The 23,756-nt window shown below is 38.9% G+C and overlaps 1 protein-coding gene across 1 annotated transcript in view; it reads left to right on the forward strand.

Moving 5' to 3' along the window:
• Muc19 (mucin 19, oligomeric) overlaps positions 1-23,756 on the forward strand; it is a 186,241-nt gene that overhangs the window by 33,009 nt on the left and 129,476 nt on the right. The window contains exons 19-39 of the mRNA XM_052747381.1: positions 330-422; positions 1,405-1,489; positions 1,592-1,729; positions 2,852-3,001; positions 5,178-5,272; positions 5,872-5,998; positions 7,821-8,067; positions 10,145-10,197; positions 10,636-10,736; positions 10,963-11,114; positions 11,425-11,563; positions 12,571-12,675; positions 12,770-12,964; positions 16,467-16,706; positions 16,777-16,933; positions 18,293-18,418; positions 19,212-19,353; positions 19,896-19,927; positions 20,680-20,709; positions 21,676-21,717; positions 22,197-22,229. Of these exons, the coding sequence (XP_052603341.1) occupies positions 330-422; positions 1,405-1,489; positions 1,592-1,729; positions 2,852-3,001; positions 5,178-5,272; positions 5,872-5,998; positions 7,821-8,067; positions 10,145-10,197; positions 10,636-10,736; positions 10,963-11,114; positions 11,425-11,563; positions 12,571-12,675; positions 12,770-12,964; positions 16,467-16,706; positions 16,777-16,933; positions 18,293-18,418; positions 19,212-19,353; positions 19,896-19,927; positions 20,680-20,709; positions 21,676-21,717; positions 22,197-22,229 (2,482 nt within the window). The remainder of the gene's footprint in view (positions 1-329; positions 423-1,404; positions 1,490-1,591; positions 1,730-2,851; positions 3,002-5,177; positions 5,273-5,871; positions 5,999-7,820; positions 8,068-10,144; positions 10,198-10,635; positions 10,737-10,962; positions 11,115-11,424; positions 11,564-12,570; positions 12,676-12,769; positions 12,965-16,466; positions 16,707-16,776; positions 16,934-18,292; positions 18,419-19,211; positions 19,354-19,895; positions 19,928-20,679; positions 20,710-21,675; positions 21,718-22,196; positions 22,230-23,756) is intronic.

Here is a 23,756-nt window from a genome sequence, read left to right on the forward strand (position 1 = left end):
TCTATACAGATTCTACAGACTACTCAGAGATTCAAAAGCCATTTTACCTTTAATTCCTGATAAGGCCCACAAAGCACCACAATTATGCTGGATGCAAGAGTGAAGATAAAACATTTTGTAGTAAAATGCCCATCAGTTGTATGGAGCATAGATTCCACATGACACCCAGACCATTTATAAGATGCTTGTCTGCTCCTATGGGTGTGCCAGGGGGCTGGGTGAAGTTGCTAGATTCTGAAGAGATTGTGCAGATTTAAGTTCATTGTGAATAAATCACATAGAAATAGCGTGTGGGAAAATTCTTGAACAAAAAAATAATTGTTTTACAGAATGAAAATATTTCTATTAGTGTTGAACTTCATCCATGTGACAATGGTCAGACTGGATCATGCTTAAAGAGTGTTACGCTTCTTCAAAACTCAGTAAGTATTTTTACCTTCTGAAGATTTAGCCTGAGGAAAATCAGATTGATGACTTCACAAACTAAAGTCTGGAGAGGGCTGAGGTTTTGGCTCAGCGAGTAGGAGAACTGGATCCAAATGTATGGGCATCTGAGGTCCAATGTCGAGGACCTTGGAATAGGTAGGCCATAACCTCAGCCCTCTGGGTCAGAGGAAGAAGGATCACTGGGGCCAAAACTAGTGAGATCCAGGTTAAGCAAAAGACCCTATCTCATTGGGATAAGTCAAGGAGTGATAGAGCAAGATACCTAATGCCTTGCTCTGACTTATGCAGGAAAATGCATAGGCACATACATTCTCCCACACACATGTAACTCCCCTGTCCCTGACACACACTAAAATTCAAAATTAAAAAAAAAGAAGAAAACATAGTTTGGGAACTGGAGAGATGGTTCGGTTGATACTTTTTCTGGCCTTCATCCCTAGAATCCATGTGAGAAAAAAGAATGTTCAGCCTAGCTGCATTGCCTATAATTCCAGGACAGGGGAGGCAAAGACAGAGCAGGGCCCTGGGGCTTGCGATTAGCCAGTCTTGACAAATTGACAAGCTTCAGATTCAGTGAGAATCTATATCTCAAAAGAACAAGGTGTGTGGCAACTTAGGAAGACACCTGGTGCAAGTCTGTGGCCTTCCCCCTCCTATCACCCCTGCCCCCCCACACACATGTGCAAAAAAGGAGTCTGAAGTTTTGAAGAATAATGACTTTGCCTGGATGCTGATACAAACAGTTATCACCTTGGTTTCAGTTTCCATGTCTGTAAATTGGAGACAAGTGTTCCTTTCCAGGGCTGATATGGGAAGCATGAAGCATAGTGTAAGAAAGGCTGCAAAGATATTCATATATCTATGCTATAGAATTCAGCATGTTTTAGTGGCATAAAATTTCAGCTTCACCTAGCACATTAAAGCCATGCTGAGCTAATGAATTGTTTTAAATATTAGTCTCTTTCAGGTAGCAGATTTGTGTTCAATAGTGATGGGACAGTCACAAAGGATGGTGTTAGAATTAAAGGTTATTACTATTCAGGTAAGGTGAACAATGGCATTTAAAAACACATATAAGATGCATTTATTTGCTTGGTTTCTAAAACTGACATGCTAATTTTTATGGTAAATTATTATTCAACAGATGATGTACAGATCTTCAATGCATCTTCTTTATACATGCAAGCAGAAGTACTCTCTCTCCTAAAAATGCAAATACAAATCTCTCCTGTGATGCAGTTGTATGTGTCCATGCCTCCTGATGCATTCACAGACACTGTTGGTAAGTCTGCCAAATAGTGTTATTTCAAGGATCAAGCATCATTCATTTAATGTGGCAATGTAATATTAAAAAAATACCTTTTACATTCTGAGAGGTCACATGTGACATAAGACTGCTAACCTGCTGTGTGCTCAGCCTGTTTATTTAACCTGCGTTTAAGAGAACAATGTAACCATCAACCTTTGTCCATCCAGAATCAATACCAAAAGGTGTTCAACAATTCATGCATTAAAAAATTTTGAATTAAGACTTTTATTTAGGGGCTGGAGAAATGGCTCAGTGGTTTAGGGCCCTTGTTGCTCTTGCAGAGGGCCTGGGTTCAACTCTCAGCACCCACATGGTATCTCAAAACCATCAGTAACTCCACTGCCAGTTGATTTGATGCTCTATCTTCTGACTCCATGGGTACAAGGCATGCAGGTGGTGCACTTACATGCATGCAGGCAATGCACACATTCATATGAAAGGAAATCTAAAAATATTTAAGGATTGTAACTTATTTAACATTTTGAAAATGTATTTTATATGTACGTTTACTAGTAGTGTATATGTTAAGACCTTGGCATGTAGCTGAATAAATGAAAATACAGTATATATAACTTCAAAACTCAGGGGCAAGTGATTACTATTTGCCTTTAGGTCTCACCACATGCTCATTCATTTTTCTGAAGTTTCATGTCAAATAAAAATGAGCTCCTCTTTATAGTCATAAAGGTTGAACAAATAAATGTCAAGTCCCACAGAAGGGTTAATGCATACATGGTACAAGCTTTATGCTACATTTTTACTTTAAAAGGTAAGGTATTTTCATGTAGACAAAGAAAGCAACTTGTGGACTGGACAGCTTTGACAAGGAAGGCACATAGCCTTAGGGCGATTCACCTCTCTAAAGTTACCATGACCAGCAACCACGTACCATGTATGGCACATGGTTTTCTGTATTCTGGAATTTTTGTGAAAGACCAATGAATGAAGTCTGAAGTGACGTAAGATTTTACTGAATGTGTGCCACTATTAACGAAACATATTTCAAGTATTTCTTACAGTGTTTTCAATAAAGTAGCCAAAAGGCTGAGTAGGTGGAAATACTAATCTTTGCTCTGTGTCGTTGACATCATCCAGGTCTTTGTGGTTCCTACAACAATAAGGCAGAAGATGATTTCATGTCAAGTCAGAAAATTCTGGAGAGTACAGCTCAGGCATTTGCGAATTCCTGGGAGATGATGTCTTGCCCTAAGGGGAGCCCCTCGTCCTGCGTCAGCATCGAAACAGGTGACAGCCATTGAGAATCAAACTCTGCTGTTCACAGTTGGTGATGGTACTTGTAGAATTATGCTGATAATCATATGAACACATCAGATCACCTTGCCTCTAGCTCGTATTTCTCACCCTGTCCCAGTTGTAGAAGAAATAGGGAAGTAGTCTGGTTTGGATGTGTGTCTAGAAAACCCATTCTTCATTGGTAACTCACCTCTGTCGTCTTTTACCGTACCCTCTCTCTTTCTCACACTATTACAGGACAATAGGGCTAGAGGAGGTTTTAGAAGTTATTCAGCTTATTCATTTCCCTTCCTTTTTTAGTGGTGCAAATGATCATTGGTTTTCAGTGATGTACACCACTTGTTCAGTAATACCAATTCCAACACAGTCCTAACTACAACCTTGTAGCATGAATCTTAAAAGTTCTTATTAATAAAAATAAACCCAGGGCCAGGTATTGAGTAAAGCTGGAAGATCAGAGAAGCAGAACAAGCCACAGCCACCTCACCTTGCCAGTTCCTCAGCTGATCCTGTTTCCTCAGACTGGAAGCTTCTGAGTCCTCATCCAAATGGATCTCAGCTGAACTGCTTCTCAAAAGCCTGAAGCTTAACCAGCTGAAGTTCTGGTCCTCGTGCCTTAAATAACTTTCTGCTTTCTGCCATCACTTCCTGGGATTAAAGTCTCTTGTTTCCATGCCTGGCTGTTTCCAGTGTGGCTTTGAACTCAGAGATCCAGAGAATCTCTGCCTCTGGAATGTTAGAATTAAAGACATGTGTGCTACCATTTTCTGGCCTCTATATCTAGTGGCTGTTCTGCTCTCTGACCCCAGATAAGTTTATTAGGGTACACAATATTTTGGGGAACACAATATCACCACACAACCTGACACATATGTGGTTCCTGTTTTAGCCTGTTAAAGGCTTTCACTAATGCTAGTTTGTTTATTCCCATACCAACTCACAGAGGACATGATGTGGCCACCATCTATATTAATACAAATGTAGATGGTACAGGACAGAGGCCCTGGACTTCCTAGGGATCACAGATGACGCTCAATCTAAGCACTTGGAAACCAGTGACACTGAGGTGCCTCCTGTGGTTGTGGCAGTTTTCATGGGGGCTTCATGTCACTCCTTTTATAAATAAGAAATGCAGTGGAAGCAAGCTTACAATTTGTGAATGTGCTAATCATTTTTTTCAAAATGATTATATATATATATATATAAGACAGAGTCTGATCAATTTACAATATTCTTTTAAATTATTAAGGCAGTCCCAAATGGAAATATCATCCACTAATTTCAAATTGACAACTAGTTGGTAGAACTATTGTTGTAATTTCTATTTGGGGAGGTTTAGTAGCTGTGTTATTTAGTTTGGGGTTATTTCAATAAAAGAATTATGAGATTACACAAAAGAGTGCATTTCTTATAAAGTTAGTTTATGTTCAGTAGAAAAGAGGCCAGCGTTTTGTAGTGTATATAAAATAAATCTGATTTTCAAGGTATTACATTTGAATTAGTAAAAGCATCAATTAAACTGAAGTTGGAGAAGATGTTATTAATAGTAATAGTTTCAGAAAAAGTGGAGTGACAGGTTGTTGCCTATTTGCCAGAATACTAGTCACAGGTGCTTTCTCTGTCTCTGTCAAGAGGTCAGACTCCTTTATGCTTAAAATCATTATGGGAAGCATTTGCTATCACCTCCCTTTTTATGAATTTTCTTTCTGTGAACTTAGTATGGGGTAGATATTTATAAATGAAAAACATATCATTTAAACACTTTTCAGAAAATGCATTTTGTTTATTGATCCTGGTGATGCTATGTCATGTGACATGGATGTAACACAGAAGAGGTGGCAGGTGAGCCACGTTAGTGCACAGCAAAGAGACACTTAAGATGTCATGTACTTCATTATGTTTATTTTTATATAGAAACTACATTTCAGAGAAATGTGAAACAGGTTGCTAGAAGAAGCCAGTAGTAATGAAGATTTTACCTTTGAGTGTGCTGTTTGCACTGTGTTATTTTAAACATAGTGACATTGAATTTGATTCATCACAGCAACTACTTTGAGGGCAAAACTCTTCATGGAGGTAGATCTCTGAGAAATATACAGCTTTCCTTTAAATTAAAGACACTTTGGTATTACCGAGGCTAACCTTGGATACTTTCACTTCCTTCCAGAGGAGTTTGCTGAAAGTAACTGTGGAATTCTTCTCAATTCAACTGGGCCTTTTGCTGCCTGCCATCAAACTGTGAACCCCAAATTCTACTATGAGGTATGTGATGGTCTAGCACTAACAGCCTTTATTAGAAATATTTTGCTGATTTTGACAAAGCATGCACATCTTAAACATTTTCAAATTATTACTATTGTCAATAGATTAAGGTATATGCTTAAAAATAGAATTAGAGGCTTTTTGTTTGTTTGTTTTTGTTTTTTTTCCAGACAGGGTTTCTCTGTGTAGCTTTGGAGCCTGTCCTGGATCTTGCTCTGTAGACCAGGCTGGCCTCAAACTCACAGAGATCCACCTGCCTCTGCCTCCTGAGTGCCGGGATTAAAGGCATTTACCACCACTGCCTGGCAAGTATAATGATTTACTTAAGTATTAGGTAAACTAACTTCATAAATATAATGCTGGGAAAGAATCTCAAGCAAGAAAAAGATTGAATAACTTCTCCTTTTTCCTTTTTAAAGTGGATTAATAATTAATTAACTATTTTAAATATTTAAAAACATTTCTGAATGTCTCAAAGTACAGTTTAATTGTGGGGTCAGGGATGCCTGGAGATACAGTCAGCTGTAATACTCAAATTGCCTGTTCCTCTGACTCACTTTAGAATGTAATATGTATATATATTTCTTTTAATTTGAAAGGAATGCAAAAAATACACGTGCTCTTGTGAAAACAGCCAAGACTGCCTGTGCACAGTTTTAGGGAACTATGTGAAGGCATGTGCTGAGAAGGAAACGTATCTAGCAGGCTGGAGAGCTGGACTATGTGGTGAGTAGGAGAGAGACTGTCTGTGGCAGATGCCTCCGCTTCCTCCTCCGCTTCCTCCTCCTCTTCCTCCTCCGCTTCCTCCTCTGCTTCCTGTGTGCACCTGTGCTGGGCTGCGGAGACACATGCATTTACAAACTTGTGCCCGATACTTTCAAAAACTATTTCTTTAAACGATTACGGGGTCTCCCTTTTCCTTGTGGTCTCTTGGCCACCAGTCCCCAAGGGCACAGGGAGCAGAGGCAGCATGCAGGGCCTGTGAGTACAATGGAAATAGTCCTCCAGGAGTCAGCTTCAATGTTACAGCTCAACTTTATTTCAGAGTAAGGGGAATATGTAGATGGGGACAGCAGCTGGGGCATCACCTAATTTGCATTTGGCAGCATGGTCCTACCTTACAGCTGGAGCACAATATGTGATCATCATATGGATAGCAAGGGGAGAAGGGGAGCACTTGCAGGGGGCAAAGGCCACACTTATAATAAGTCAGGCATCCAGACTCAGGGACAGCTTTTAAATAAGGTTAGGCATCTGGGCCTAGACACTATCCAAACAGGGTAGGGAGGGAGTCCTGCTGCAAAGGGAGTCCTCCATAGTATGTTGAGCTCAGAGAGCCATCCAGACGTGGTGAACTGCAACCTTAAGCAGCAGAGCCCTCCAACAAACGATCATCGGCAAATCTTGAATTTTAACATTTTGATTCATTCCTTTACTTAATGTATTTGTATTTTTAAGATGGTAGGTAGTTATAGGAATATGCTTAATTACTGTATACTGAAATTTACATAATTTTTCATTTGTGAATTTGGAGCCCAAATATTATAGTTAAAATATGTATCATATTCCTTGAATATGATGTCATAAAGATTTACCCGAGAAAAAAATAACAACAACCAAAACAATCTTCAATGGGTCCGGCGTGGGGGCTTGTGCTCCATTCCCAGTACTTGGAAGGCTGAGGCAGGAGGATTTCTGTGAGTTTCAGGACAGCCTGAGCTACGTAGTGTATTGCAGGTCATCCTGGGCTACATAACAAAATCCTGTCTCACAAAAGCCTGCAGATTTGAGGAAGCCGATATCCTCTAGACTTCTCAGAACTTCATGGCCCATGTCCAATCAGCAATAACGCTGGTCACATTCCCTCCAGGGTCTCTTCACAGCTTAAATTTCCTCTGCCGTTAATTTAGCAAAAGGAAATGCCCTTTCTTTTCAGCTTGCCTAATTGTAATGAGCTTCTTTGGTATTTCCCTTCTGTTCCTTCTAATCTATATTCTAGGGTGAAAATCAGATAAGCTTTAAAGTAAAATCACATAAGACATAAAACCATGCCAGTTGTTTCTCCTGGTTTAAAGGGTCCTATAACCACCGACAGTGTCCCTAGACTTGGAGCTTCCACCTTTGGTAGGCTCTTTGTGAGAATCATGCTGTCCCCCAGCTTAGGCTGTTGTCTTCGTGTAGAATTACCCTTCTCTGGGCTTCAGTTCCCCTGTTAATTGACCCATTCTCCTCCCTCAGTACAGATCTTAGCTGTGCATGGAGACAGTATGCATCTTCCCTTTTATGACACATGCCACAGTTGTCCTTAAAACAGGAACATAAGCCACACAAGAGCAGTGTGTATTGCCTACCCTGCCTGTGGGCTTTGTCTGAAACACTGACTGAACAGAATGAATAAAATAAATAAATAAACCAATGAGCAAATCAATTTTTCTACACTCATAACTTTAATTATGAATAATCCACTCTGTTCTTTATAAACATCAGTGTGAAGGAAGTTCTCTTCCTGAATGTACACATAGTAACTGTTCTTATCTCTTCCCCACAGAGGTTTCTTGTCCAAGTGGCCTTGTGTTTGACTACAAAGTGAAAACTTGCAACAGTTCTTGCCGATCGCTCTCACAACGAGACAGAAGCTGTGATATAGAAGACATTCCAGTTGATGGATGCACTTGCCCTGAGGGGATGTACCAGAACAGTGAAGGAAACTGTGTTCAGAAATCTGAGTGTGACTGCTATGTTAATGATGAGATTGTACAGCCTGGCAAATCCATCCTTATTGATGACAACAGATGGTATGTAGTAGATTATATAGACACTCATTATGATGCCCACAGCAGATAACATAGATGCTTGTTATGACACTGACAAGGAAATGTGTTCTTACCGGTATGAAGTCTTCCTCAGATCTACCATAGTTTTCATTTTCCATTTATAATTGCAGCTGGTTGGTTCTTCTTTTATTCTGGAGGATCCACTGTACCATAGTGAACATACATGGTTGGTTCTACTCTGCTTTAAACATCAGGAGGAATATGTTCTGGCAGATTTTATAAAGGGACAATGCAAAATGATTTTATACTCAGATCTACTATTTTAGTCTGTAGCATTCTGCAAATACTTGTTAAGTGCCTATGTCTAGAGCTCGTATGGATTGCTAGAATTACAAAAGGAAGTAGTCATTGCCTTACACACACAAACTAAGCAAGGTGTTTATTACAATGAAGTAAGTAACAGTCACTGTCTGAGGAGTTGGAGAAGCTTCCCATGTTAGGTTTTGGGGGGATGTGCAAATAATGGGGTCCAGACCATGATGTCTAAAAACCAGTAGCAAATTTTATTCCAAAAATTCACCATGGGGAGAAAAAGCTTACCAGTTTACTGGGACCATAGCCAGAGTTTGGGCTTCTGAACTATGGCAAATAGGGGCAGGTTTTGAGCCCCTTTTTACAGTAAGAGGTCAGCATTAGGCATGGACAAGAAAATTTTTACAATTTTGAAGTCAAACTTTTAGAGACATATTGCATTTTAAGATTTACAATTCCTGCTAACAAGGTCTTAGAAGGTTCCCACTTACTGATGTTTGTAGAAGCCTATAGTCTTTCTTGACACAATTAATAGTGTTTGCCCGAAACCTGCACTTTCCTGACACAGTTGGTTTCCCATAGCAGGGAAGGGTATGAAACAAGGCAAAGCAGGTCGTCGCATAGGGGTGCTGAGGTAAAGTTTATTGGATGGGATGAGATGTACTGGGAGTCATGCAGACCTCAATAAAAGTAAACTTTATTCTCCGGCGGTTGTTAGTTGTAAGTGGCAGGAGGGTTATCCTCTCTACCCTGGCTGCTGAGAGCCATTGTACAAAGACAGATCTGCTGGCTGTAAAGCAAAGAAAACCATAGTTCAAAGTTCATCCCTATTTGCCGGCAGAGTCGATGGCTGTCAGCTTCCATCTCTTTAGACTATCACTTTATATTCCTATGTTTCTCTCTTCCTGTTCCCGGACCTTTCACCCAGAGGAGGCTGGAATTTGAATTCTCCTAAGCACTGACTGTTGTTCCAGACAAAACGGATGTGTGGAGAGTGATTTCGGTGAAAAGAATGATATAGCAAGTACTTAAAAATTACTGGGCACAGGGGCTATTGTACAAGATTAAGCTAGAAACATAGACAATGGCCAGGCTGAGGCCTAGATTCCAAGTTCACAGACATGTGGTTGGGGTTTGAGGATAAGTTTTCTTTCCCTCTGTACTTGCAATCAAGTGGTGATGAACCACAGGCTATCTCTCCACAGCAGTGGCATCTCAGTGCTAGTGATCCAGACCACCATCAGCTTTTGCCAGAACTACTGGGTTACTACTTAACTCTTTTTTCCTTTCCTTTGACTTCCTCTCTACCTGAATCACCTTCCCTGCTCTGTGACCAGAATGTCTAAGGTAAAGCACAGTTTTGGTTGGGCCACTAGCCTTCTTAGACAAATGACTGACAGCTGCTGAAAGAACAGAAAGACACTTGCATATCATTTAAGGCCTTACATGATCTTGTCCCAACCTACTCACTTCCCCCGTTGAGTATCATCCTGCTTGCATCCTCAGGAAATTCTTAGTAGCCTTTGAAACACACCTTGTTCTTTCTGCCATCAGTGTTTCATATTCCCTGCTAGATCAGATTCTGTGGTTAAACTTTCCATGAAGTTTTCTGACATCCATAGAAGTTGAACATTTCTGCAGTACTTGTAAGGTTACACCTTATAATAATAATAAATAAATAAATAAATATATATATATATTATTTTAACTGAGTCACATTTGTCCAATTGCTCTTAAACTTTAATGTTTAAAGAGATAAAAATAAATGGTTTCCTTCTATTTCTAGTGTCTGCCAGGATGGAGTGCTTCTTTGCCAAACTCCCCTTGATTTGACCATACGTAAGTGGTTTTTATTGCTGTTATTATAGTACTTGTTGGCTTGATTTCCCATCCATGCCTTCATTTCTTTTCCCTCTGATCCTCTTCTTGCCTCACCTCTCTGCCTCCTATCTATCTATCTATCTATCTATCTATCTATCTATCTATCTATCTATCTATCTATCTATCTGTCTATCTACCTATCTAATCATTCTCTCTCTCTCTCTCTCTCTCTCTCTCTCTCTCTCTCTCTCTCTCTCTCTCTATCTTGCTAGACTCTCACAAAACAACCCAGGCTGGCCTTGAAAGGACAGAAATCCTTCTACCTCAGCATCCCAAGTGCTGGAATTACAGGCATGTGCTAGAACTCCTCCTTCTTACCTAAGTAACTGTTAATAAAGTGGTCAAAAACAGATCAGGAGCTCTTGATTAACAATTAATTCTTATTTTATCTTGCAGAAAACTGTTCCAGGGGTGCTGAGTATGTAGACTGCAAAGATCCCAAGGCACAGAGAAGGACTGAAAGGACATGTAGCACCCGGAACATACCTGATTTTGAGGTGAGTAACATTACCTCAGAGTGGAGCCTTTTAAAACATGAAAATTTTCAGGGTAAATAGAAGCCATAATCTCTGAGAAAGATAGCTACATCATTGCGTACATGCATGATCTGTTTCACTTGTCAAATTTGAGCCCCAGATGTACAGTGGCTAAATTGATACATTTAACATGATGCTGATAATATGACATGATGACAGAGTGTCGGTTCTGTATGTTTTCTTGTAGGGAGACTTGCCTTGCAAACGTGGGTGCTACTGTCCAGTAGGAATGGTTCGTAACTCTAAAGGGATATGTATACATCCTGATGATTGTCCCTGCTCTTTTGGTGACAGAGAATATGAACAAGGAAGTGTTACTTCTGTTGGCTGCAATGAGTGGTATGTAATAAAGAATTTGCAATTTGTTAGTTTTAGATATTTAGAAATAGATAGTTTGTTGTTATATTTTTATGGGAATGAGAAAGTCATGCCTAGTGCTGTTTGAAAGAATAATGGCCAACTTGTTAGCAAAAGATAGTATTTTTTTTTTCCAAAAAACCCTTTGTGTGTAGTATTACATAACATGAACATTAGACAATATAATGAGGATGCCTACAATTTCTTTAAGCCAAGACACATTTTATGATTTTTACAAACCAATAAAATACATAAATCATAGCAAAAGTAATTATCAATTTTCTCCTTTCAGTACTTGCATAAAAGGGTCTTGGAACTGTACCCAAAATGAATGTCAAACAACTTGCCACATCTATGGGGAAGGACATGTCAGAACCTTCGATGGAGAAAGTTACAGCTTTGATGGGCTCTGCCAGTACACATTCCTTGAGGTAATTACGTGTATATTTTATAATAAGTTTTTCTGTCCTTCATAATTATTCTTCGTATGCTCATGAGTACAGGGGAATTTCATTTTTTTTTTTTTTTTTTTTTTTTTTTTTTTTTTTTTTTTTTACAGTTTTGATATGTTTCTAGAAGGGGGAGTGTTTTCCAGTGTGATGCTGGTTCGGGTGGCTCTACTGACTTCCGGCTTAGCTCCATTAGATGTAGGACTGTGGCCACGTTCCTTTAGGTCTCAGAGTCTAAGATTCTGCATCCATAAAATGTGCATGAAAATAGTCCTTGCTTGAATCCAAACGGGAGCACACATTGTAGCCCACATTAAGTGCTTAGTGAGTGAATGTTAGATCCTAGCTGTAGCAGCAGAGATGGTGACTAGAATTTCACAAGTGCTTCCTTGCCTATGAAGTTGACAAAATTTATTGTTTTTTAAATCATTGTAATAATGCTAGACAACTATTATTGCTCCTATAATACAGCTAGAGAAGGGGAGCTTTAAGTAAATTGAACGGCTTAAACTACTAACTAGAGGATGCCATTGATAAAGAATGAAATGTGTGATTTCAGTGTTAATGCTTTTTAGATGCAATTAAGCTCCTCGATAAGCTATCATCTAGTGTGTAAAGTTTGGGTTGTTTTTCATTTGTAGATTAGATATGGTTGCCAATCAAATTTTATATAAATGACTGAAGAAAAAGAACCACCCTTAGCTATTTAAAGAACCCCCAAACAAACTAATGATTCCTATATATGATGTAAATACATAGACATCTATGGTAAAATCTGGACTTGTGTGGAAGCAATGAACTTAGCTTTGAATTAAAATAGGCTAATTAGAGTAAACTCTGCAGGATGCCTAGCCACAAATACAGCCAAGCTCCTGCATTTTAGGAATTTTTCACCACAGCATATGATGTATTTCATTTAAGAAATCATCTGTAGATATTGAAGTTTATGTTCCTGACACTAATAAACTATTATAATTTACTTTTAATAGGATTACTGTGGCCAAGAAAACGGCACATTCCGTATTTTAACTGAGAGTGTCCCATGCTGTGAAAATGGGCTCACCTGCTCCAGAAAAGTCGTCGTGGCTTTCCAGGTGTGATATGACTCCTCTTTGCTTGAATTTTCTCCCAGATTATGAACTTTCTAACTGAAAGGGCTCTTTGTAAAATCTTCCTTTTAATTTACAGGATCAAAACATCGTCTTACAAGATGGTAAAGTAACAGCAGTTCAAACTACTGAAAATACGGATTGTGAGCGCAATGGGACCCTGTACTCCATCCACACTGTTGGCCTCTACCTGATTGTGAAACTTGCGAATGGAATCATCTTGATTTGGGATAAATATACAAAAGTATCTGTTATTTTGGACCCAGAGTGGCAGGTTTGTGCATCTCTCACAAGCTGGGGAAATTGACATTTAGAAACAGGTTAGGGTCTCAGTTACTATAATGAGCCTACTTACTTCTCTTTAGTTATCATTAAATATAATAAAATGACCAAATCTGATAGGAATCTGGAGGCAGTCTAGTCTAACTGTATCTACTTTCTTGAGATTGTCACATGATATGATTTTAAGGTAATTATATATTTTACATTAAGTATATTTCAAGTTGTAGGTATTCTAAAACTATGAGTATATGCATACATAATTACCTTAAAATCACAAATATAACTATTTTTCATTCTTAAATCATTTATTATGCCAGGTGTGATGGCACATGCCTTTAATCCCAGCACTCAAGAGGTAAAGGCTGGTGGAGCTCTGTGAGTTTGAGGCCAGCCTGGTCTACATAGTGAGTTCCAGGACAGCCAGGACTATGTAATAGAAAAAAACTCCCCCCACAAAAGAATATTTATTATGCTTGATACTAGATCATTTTATAATATAGGATAGCTTAAACTAAATGGGAGAATTTTACTCACACATTCTGATTCTTCTGAAAATTAGAATTCACTATGATTCAGTGTTTATAATTGTGATGTTTAGGGCTATCTATCTATCTTTCTATCTATCTATCTATTCTCTATCTGCCACCCATCTCTTTGATATATCTATATTTTCAACTCTGTAGTAGGTACAACTGATTCTTGTTATTTTCATACAGGGTTGTATAAGGTCATTTTCACGCACATAAATAATGTATTTGAACAGTCTCCCTTCTGTCCTACTATCCTTCCTCTTCTCAACCCTTCTGCCTCTCACTAGCCCCCACTGTCTCCTAGATGGTTTCACTTGCACACATCGGTAAATGGAATGCTCTCATACCAACACTATCCAGGATCTACAATTGAAAGAAAGTGTGTGGCATGTATTCCTGAGACTGACTTGGCTCTCGGCGCTCTTTAATTTGTGTCAATTTCACACAAACTAAAGTTGCCTTGGAAGAGAGAGCTTCGGGTGAGGAATGGCCTCCAGCAGATTGGCTTGTGGCCTGTCTGTGAAGCATTTTCTTTTATTATTATTATTATTATTATTATTATTATTATTATTATTATTTTTGGTTTTTCGAGACAGGGTTTCTCTGTGTAGCTTTGTGCCTTTCCTGGCTCTTGCTCATGTAGACCAGGCTGGCCTTGAACTCACAAAGATCCGCCTGCCTCTGCTTCTCGAGTGCTGGGATTAAAGGCGTGTGCCACCACTGCCCAGCTAGCATTTTCTTAATTGCTAATTGATGTGGGAGGGCCCAGCCTGCTGTGGTGATGCTATTCCTGGGCAGCTGGGCCTGGGTTAAACACTCAACAAAGCAATTCTGAGGACACAAGCCAGCAGGTAGTCTTCCTCTGTGGCCTCTGCTTCAGTTTCTGCTCTAGGTTCCTGCTTTGAGTTTCTACCTTGGCTTCCTTCAGTGATGGCCCGTGACCTTGTATGATAAACACTTTCCTCCTCAAGTTGGTTTTGATCAGTGTTTATCACAGATTGATCTGTGATTGTAACTTGATTATTTCCAGTTGCCTCCATTCTCCAGGAAGGGAAGTTATTTGTTTCTCATTATGACTGAACATTTCCGTTGTGTATATGAGACACATTTTCTTCATTCATTCCTCGTTTAGAACTTACATTGACTCCATCCATTACTTAGCTGTTGTGAGCGGTGTTTTTATAAACATTGGTGTGAAAATACCTCTCGATGGCTGAGACATATGGAAGGTCTGTTTTCCGTAGTGGTTGATCTAGTTGACATTCCCCCAGTGCTGTGTGCTGTCCCTTTCCACCCATGCTCTTCAGCATTTGTTGTCCCCTGTCTTTCTGATGACTATGATTTTGACTGGGGGGAGTTGTTCTGATCTGCATTCTTTGATGACTGCTGTAATAGTTACTGTAAGGAGCTAGCAGTTTTGCTGGCACCATTTGTTGGAGAGGCTGCCGGCAACCTTAAATCAGCTGTGTAGCTTTATTTCTGGGTCCTCTCTTCCATTGATTCACATATCTGTATTTCTGCCAGGACCACATAGTTTTTATTGATATGGTTCTGTTATATAACTTGGAACCAGATATGGCGATTCCCCACTCCCTACCCCCAGCATTATGTTATTTTGATTCATGGTTATCTTGGCTACCCTGAGTGTCCTGTACTTCCATATGAGTGATTTTTCTGTTTCTTTTAAGAATGCCATTAACATATTTATTAGGATTACATTGGATCAGCAGATTACTTTTGGTAGGCTGGCCATTTTCACAATGTTAATTCTTCCAATCCATAAGGACAGGGAGTCCTTCCACTGTCTAGACTCTCACTTTCTTCTGGTTTCTCTGTGTTTTAAAGTTTTCAATGTAGAGGGAGGTCTTTTATGTCCTTGCTTAGGTTTATTTTGTCTTTATTTTCCCTTCAAATTTGTTTCTCACAATGTTTGTTAGTGTGGCAGCTAGTTTTATGTCAACTTGACACAAGCTAGAGTCATTGGAGGGGAACTTCAATTGAGAAAATGACTCCATAATAAGATCCAGCTATAGGGAAGCCTGTAAGGCACTTTCTTAATTAGTGATTGATGAGGGAGGTCCCAGCCTGCTGTTGGTGGGGTGACCCTTAGGCTGGTGGTCTCAAGTTCTATAAGAAAGCAGACTGAGCAAGCCATGGAGAGCAAGCCAGTAAGCAGCACCCCTTCACGGCCTCTGCATCAGCTCCTGCCTCCAGGTTCCTGCCCTGCTTGAGTTCCTGCCCTGATTTCCATCAATGATGAACAGTGATGTGGAAGTGTAAGCCAAATAAACCCTTTCTTCCCCAAGTTGCTTTTAGTCATGTGTTTCATCACAGCAATACTAACACTGACTAGGACAATTAGCACAAAGGAAGACTTCTGATTTTTCACATTTATTTTGTATTTTGCCACACTATTAAATGTGTTTATGAGGTTTTTTTGTTTTCGTTTTTGTTTTTTTTTTTTGGCAAAGTCTCTAGGTATAGAATCACTTCATCTGCAAAGATACTTTAACTTCTTCCTTTCCTATTTGTATCCTTTTAATTTTCTTCTCTTCTCTTCTCTTTCTCTTACCGCTCTAGCTAAGACTTCAAAGATTGTATTAAATAAGAATGGAGAAAGTGCACACACATGTCTTGTCCCTGACAACATTGAAAATGCATTCAGTTTCCCCCCATTAATTATGATGGCCGTAGGCTCATAAAATATAGTATTTGTTATTTGGGGATAAATTTCTTCTATTCCTGTTATTTTGAGGGCTTTTATCATAAAGGGATGTTGGGTTTTGTCAAAAGCCTTTTCTGCATCTATTGAGATGATCATGTGAATTGTCTTTGTGTCCACAATTTACCATGTTGTATTTATTGACTGTCATGCATTGTTCTATGTCTGCATCCCTGGAATGGAGGTGACTTGATCATGTGAATGATCTTCTACTGTGACTTCTGCCTCTTTGATCAACACAGAGCAAAGTGTGCGGTCTTTGTGGAAATAACAATGGTGATCTTAAGGATGACTTCACAACAAGACACTCTTTGGTAGCTGCCACAGCCCTGGAATTTGGAAACAGTTGGAAAACAAGTCAAGAGTGTTCAGATACAGTCACTCAAAGCTTCCCATGTGACTCAAACCCATACTGCAAAGCCTGGGCTGAGAAGAAGTGTGAGATCATCAGGGATGACACCTTCAGGGACTGCCACAGCAAGGTAGTACTGTTCTGAATACCACTGCTCGCCTGGGTCCTTCCCAGACACTCATGTACTGTGTTCTGTCTAGGTGGACCCTACGGCATACTACAATGCATGTATCGAAGAAGCCTGTGCATGTGACATGGAGGGGAAGTACCTTGGCTTCTGTACCGCTGTGGCAATGTATGCAGAGGCATGCAATGCAGCCGGAGTCTGTGTCTCATGGAGAAAGCCAAACCTTTGCCGTAAGTGAAGTCTGGATGTTAATGGTTTTCTAAAAATTGTAGTTAGACTAAGCTGTTTTCTTAAACAATTGATCTTCCTCTCAGATTTTTCTATAAAACACATATTCTCAAACCTAGAGAGGGTTGAGATCATCTTAATGTATTTATGATGGTTAAAACACCCAACAGAAATAGCACAAGGTATAATATTTTGTGTTCAATTTTAGTTAGGAAAAATGCTTTTGTTCATAGAGGAAATATATTGGACATTGGTGAAAAATGCATCTCCCTACACTAGATGAATGATGAGTTTGGGTATTAGTGTGCCCTAGGCATGAGCCTCATACACTACTCTTGGTTAAAATCCTCACTTTTGTTGTTTCCTTGACATAGACCCTTATTGAATATAAACTTGAATATAGATTGAATCTCTACCCACAGAGCCACATAACCATAATAGAAATAAGCCAGCCTTTTCCCCTTGTAAGCAAGGCATGACTGGAGATGTGTTAAATAGAAAGAAGCTTTGACAGGGTAAACATTGCATTCCACTTACAACGTTTAGCGATATAGTAACAGGGTAAACATTGCATTCCACTTACAACGTTTAGTGATATAGTAACCTCTTAAATTATTTTATTTGAAGACTACCACATATCATTAATTTTCTCAGACTCTTTGTGAGACAGGGTATACACTGTAGCTCAGGTTGCCCCAGAACTCACTATGTAGTGCAGGCTGGCCTTGGCCTTGTAGCAATTCTCCTGGCCAAGCTAATTCAGTGGTTGTACTATAGGAGCAAGCCACCATGTCCATCAGCTCCTTTTCTGTTGTTGTTGTTGTTGTTACCACTGTTTTCATATTTATTTTTCCAACTTCAGCTTGAACATTGAAACCAGAAATCTAGACCAGCAGTTATCAACCTGTGGGTCATGACCCCTTTGGGGGTCAAACGACCCTTTTACAGGATCACCTAAGACCATTGGAAAACACGGACATTTACACTACAATTCCTAACAGTAGCAAAATTACATGAAGTAAAAATAATTTTATGATTGGGGTCACTACAACATGAGGAACTGTATTAAAGGGTTGCAGCATTAGGAAGGTTGAGAGCCACTGGTCTAGATGAGGCTTAAAATCTCTCCAACTGAGTTGTGAAAGGAAAGAGTTAGCTAAGTCTATAAGCTTTCCTCTTTGTGTGTGTGTGTGGGGGGTTAGCCTATATAACAATTAAATGAAGCCAAAGAAACTTGATAAGGTGGATGACACATGTTTAGGTCTGTCATTAGGATCATGTAGGATCCCTTTAAAAAAGAAATTGAAAGGTGAAAATGGCCGTACTAGGAATCAAAGTAATCTGCTGCAATTCTATCACAGCTGTGTACTGTGACTACTACAATGCCCCTGGGGAATGCAGCTGGCACTATGAACCTTGTGGCACAGTGACGGCCAAAACATGCAAAGATCAGGTCATTGGCCAGAAGTTTTCTTCACTTTTAGAAGGTAAGACACACCTGAAGGGTTGTGAAAATGACGCTGCCTTTAAAACTAAAGAATATTGGTTTCTCCAGATCCACTGTCTGATTTTTATGATTGAGCGGAGTGATTTTTATGTTAGCAAGTCTATAGTACCTTTTATTTAGATGCAGTCGTCCTTTCTGAGGAGAATGATGGTGCTGCAGCCCTGCATTCAGTCTTTATACTTGCCATGGGATGATGCTCATGCATGCAAAAACAGTTTCAAAAAGCAACTTGTGAAAGGATGGAGTTTGAGGTTAGGCTGGACATCTGCATCCCACACTTGAACAGCACTTTATTCTTAGCGCTGTGCCTCCTAGAAAGAAAGATGTGGCAGGAAAAAAAAAATGACATAAAACCATCTCTGTGTCAAGCACTGGAATGTTTTAGTATAACTCCGGTGTCTTTCCTCTCTTGGAAAAATAGATATTTGGAAGTGTCATCCACAGTTAAGAGGCTGATCTAACCAAAGCCTACTTTATGCTTACATGTACACCATTAAAGTAGCAAACCATTCAGGAGAACTTGGATATACTTTTAACAAGAATGGACTTGAGAAGAAAAAATTAATATATAATATATTATAAAATATTATATATATATTATACATTTATAACTTAGGTTGGTATCAGCTCAGTCCCATTCCCCTTACATTTCCGTAAGAGTGATTGCTTTGCTACCCCCCACTTCAGCTCACAGAATCTCTGTCAGAAACATACGATGAAGTATGACGAGTTTTGGTAAATGCAGATGAACTGTGGGATATTGTTCCTTGCAGGCTGTTATGCCAAGTGTCCAGAAAACGCACCCTATCTGGACGAGAACACGATGAAATGTGTCCAGTTATCTGAGTGCAGCTGCTTCTACAACGATGTCATACCAGCAGGGGGAGCTGTTGTAGATGACTGCGGAAGAACATGGTATGTTCTCGGCTGCTTTCCTGCGAGCAGTTCGTCTGTGATAGTAGTTACCCTGTATTTAAAAAATAATCACAAACAACCAAATGGTTTATAAAATCTTTAAATCTGATGAGAAGAGAGCAGGAAAAGTCACTCTGTAGTTTAGAGGAAAGACATTTGCAGGCTGTCGAATATGAAGTTATGCCGATGAGATTGTATTAGGGAAGCATGCTCATTAAGGAATGAGGTTGACGTAGATAATTTTAAAACTAACTTGGCTGCTGGACCGTAAATCATCCCGTAGTTCCACAAACTCTGCGGTGAAATGAGCAGGAATAACAGCCCGTCAAGCACACATGCACCTGAACGTGCTCCACGTGATGGTGGGTGACGGGGGTAGGGGGGTAGGGGGGTAGGGGGGTAGGGGTTGCTGTTAGCGCTCTTCTCTTGGTTCTGTTTCGTTTTCGCCACTTGACAATTTGTTGTCGTCAATTTGTGAAGTGTGTGTTTACTGGGGGGTCGAATTCCGAGTCATTCTTTTCCTTTTCCGATTTGACTTTCAGCTATTGTATGGCTGGCGAGTTGGAGTGCAGTGGTAAGTACTCAACTTTACTCCTGTTCGTTTAGGAATGGTGAGATGAGGGACATGGGGTCCTCTGTAGACCATCAACAAAATACAAGTACATAGCCACACTTTTGACTGCCTGTATGGGCCTGTCACCATTCCAACCTGTGTGGTTTTTCATAGAGAATCACTCCTCAGAGCCAGGGCAGTGGTGGCTAACAATTGTGTTTTCTCTACTGACATTTGGTACTCATGAATGGTTTTCCTACTCCATGTGTGCCCTGACATCTGATACTCATGAGTGTTTTCCATACTTTTTCCATACTGCATGCATGCCCTGACACTTGATGCTCATGAGTGTTTTCCATGCTGCATGCATGCCCTGACATCTGTACGCTTAGGGAATTAAGATGGTAAAGAGGCATCTGTCAAGGTAATCTAATGAAGGGCTGGTGCAAAAGAAACATTGATAGGCTATAAGGGGTTTAGGGACACATGAGAAACACGTATGTTACCAATGAGTCCTGGACTTCGGATGTGGCTCAGTGATATAGTGCTTGTCCTGCTAAGTATGGAGCAAACTCCTGGGTTCAGTATCCAGAACCTTAACAAAGCAAACAAAGCTTCAATGAGTTTCAAAAGAACTCAAGAAATATTCCTGCTTTGTATTAAGAACTATAAGACATAAAACAAAAGGCACATGGCTTCTGAATGACTGAAGATGTTGTGCTTTGTCATTACTTTCAATTACTGCCAATAATAGCCACCTGTGTTCATTTCAGAGACCCCGCCCACAAATTCAACACCAACAGGTAAAGTTACAATTCTGTCTCAAATATGTAACTGATCTTTGTGTCAATACCCTTTATTTATAGTTTTATACAGTTTTGTGCCAGTAAAAAAGTATGTTGGCAAATCAGATGATATAAATGTAAAACTAAAATTGTTACTAGAAAATACCAGAATATTATTTTATCGTATTTCTACAAATTAAGTCAGGAAAGTGATTACAACATGCCATAAATATTCCACACTACTTAATTAAATATCATCACCTGGAGTCTGACATTTTTAGGTGATAATTAAGTAAGTGGTAAAATGAAATAAATGTGGTATCTTAATGATATAAATATTTGAAAATTATGATCACACTTAGAGATGATTTGAAAATGGAAACAGTTCATTCTTTATTCTTAAATCATGTCTTTATATTATTTGGTAGAGGTATTTAATTAGGTTCATCTAAGAGAATTCTGGGCAAATTAGCTTACGTTGGTTTTGAAAGATTGAATTTCCTGACAGTTTGAACACACGGGGGCTAGTTACGGCACACGTCTCCCTTATGTGGTTTAGAAGGGATTTTATTTCCTGTTGACTACTCTTTGCAGGTTACAATGAATAAGAGGTTGGGAGCCTTAGACTCTGGAGATAAACTTAATGTTAGATGGCCTTGTTGAAGTGCTGTTGACACTACAGTTACTACTGCCTACTTTCCTGAGACTGAGTTACCAGACAGCATGTTCCTGAAATGCATTTCTTGGTCCTTGTAAAATTCCCGGGGAGTTCAACTAGCTGATCATGACAGAAAATAATTAGTTGTTTTTTGGACATACAATATGTAGTGCTATTTATACTGATTTACATACAAAAGTGTTTTTGTCACTTGATTTCTACAGATAATTTCGATTTTAGTTGAAGATAGCACATTTCATGAATGAAATGTCCTAACAAAGATTCCTCAACTAATTTGTTTTCCTAAATACTATTTCCCCAAACAGTTTCTATGACCACAGCTACGTCCGCATTAAGCACCTCAACAGGTAAATAAAAATAAAATGTTCCGTATCATTTGTAGTTTGTACATTGATAGCAAAGTGAATATGAAGTTCAGGCATGTGGGCCCTGCCTCCAGTCTGTCAGTCTTCATTTATTACTTTCCTAAATGTTCATGCTAAGTATCAGGATTTCCATCTTTTTGAACTGTGGGCAAAGAGCATGGTTCCTATGGTTATCTTCCCTAAAAGAACATTTTGCGTGTTGTTGGCTAGGAGGTAACCACTATGCTAACAAATTCTATGTTAAAAATTTCACCCAAGTTCCATGGGTTAAGTTAAAGCCACAGGTAGTAGATTACAAAAATATACTGAAATGTGTGAGAATCTGACGAATGAGGCCGAGTGATGCAAGTTAGTTAATTTACGTACATTTTTGGAAACCTTATCTTGATGAATACTTTGTAAGTTTTGAGTATTGATGCAATTTAACCTACATTTCCAAAACATTTGTCTCCTCTGCATAGCAGCAACATCGGTGGCCAGCAGCTCAAGTGCAGGTAAGCCTTTGCCCATGGGGGACTTCAGACCCATCAGTCTTTCTTTCCAAAATTCTGTCTTTGAAAAAAAAGTGGGTTAGAAAATGGTTTTGGAAGAGAAAAAAATCACACACAATGTTTTCTGACTTTATTTGTGATTTATAATTGTTAGAACGTTGTTCCTACATTTTATTTTGCCTTTGTGGTCGAGGTTTTCAGAAACATTAATTATGAGTTCAACTATTTTGTGGACAACCATAGCTGTGTTCAGAAGCATAATATTCCTCCATACTAAGTTATTTTTTCAATTGATTTCTCAAGTTCAGCAGCATCCATTCCAACAATTATAATATCAAGCACCAAAGCAATAGGTAGATAAATCAGAAACTTTATAAAAGTACCAATAAGTTTTTATATAAATCAAAAGACTTTTCAGGTACAAACCTAGGGTAACATATATATAGTATAAACATTGGTTTGATTGAATATTTGAACTACTAAGGTTTGAATTCTCCCATTAAGTGTTCCTAGTTTAGCCACTTATAGTTAACAATCACTGAGTAGGCTTCAATACCTTAGACAAATAAAAATATGAGAAAAAAAGTGTTTGAGAAAAAGTGGTTAACCAATACATCACTATGACTTTACACCTTTATGCCTACATCCACACATACAATGTTAACAAAATCATAAAAGGATTTGTCCTTCTAAATCTACACTATTTCTGAAACATCTGCTTTCCTATGATCAGGACCCCCTCCTCCACCAGTCTGTTTGACTTCTCTTTCCTCTGTGAATTATTAATTTCTCTGTTCTGAAAAGAGCATACTTCTGAGACCACTTCCTTTGGTTTTCCATTCTAGCATTCTCAACTACATCTAGGGTCAAGCTATGCAATTGTATCTGGCAAATGTTCTAATGATAAATCGATAGCCTAGCATGTTGAAAATTTGTAACTATATTTTTAAATTTTAAAATAGAAAATTAGTAACTCAGCTTTCACAATTTGGCAGAGTTTCTTCTTAGTGTTTGAATATCATTTAAGCTAATAAATCTTTGAGCTCATGTGTTTTGTTTATCTGAGATAATCTTCCTTCTGTAAAAATAAAAATACATAAAACCAAGCTGATTTTTAGATGATAATGTCATATAATGTAGGATTATTAATATAGTTTAAAACATCTTATAATGCTTAGTGTTATTTATTTGATAATCATTATCTTTTATATACAAAGCAATAAGTGTTGGGCAAAGAAAATTTAAAGCAATTATTTATATCAAAGTATCAGCAATCAGACCAGCAAGATGGCTCAGCTGGTAAAGGGGTTGGCACCAAACATGAAGACCTGAGGTTAATCCCTGGTATCCACATGGTGGTAGGAAACAGCCAACTATTACAGGTTGTCCACTGATGTTCATAAGTGTGATGTAGCATGTACCCCTAAATTAATAATAAATGTTAAAATGGCAATGATATTATCGAAACTAGAACCACATAGTTATTCTTGCCAACTTCATATTTTGTTGGATTATCATGAGCAGTACCAA

This window comes from Peromyscus californicus, unplaced genomic scaffold (genome assembly GCF_007827085.1).
Source record: "Peromyscus californicus insignis strain IS unplaced genomic scaffold, ASM782708v3 Scaffold_20__1_contigs__length_68692818, whole genome shotgun sequence".
In the NCBI taxonomy this organism is placed as follows: domain Eukaryota; kingdom Metazoa; phylum Chordata; class Mammalia; order Rodentia; family Cricetidae; genus Peromyscus; species Peromyscus californicus.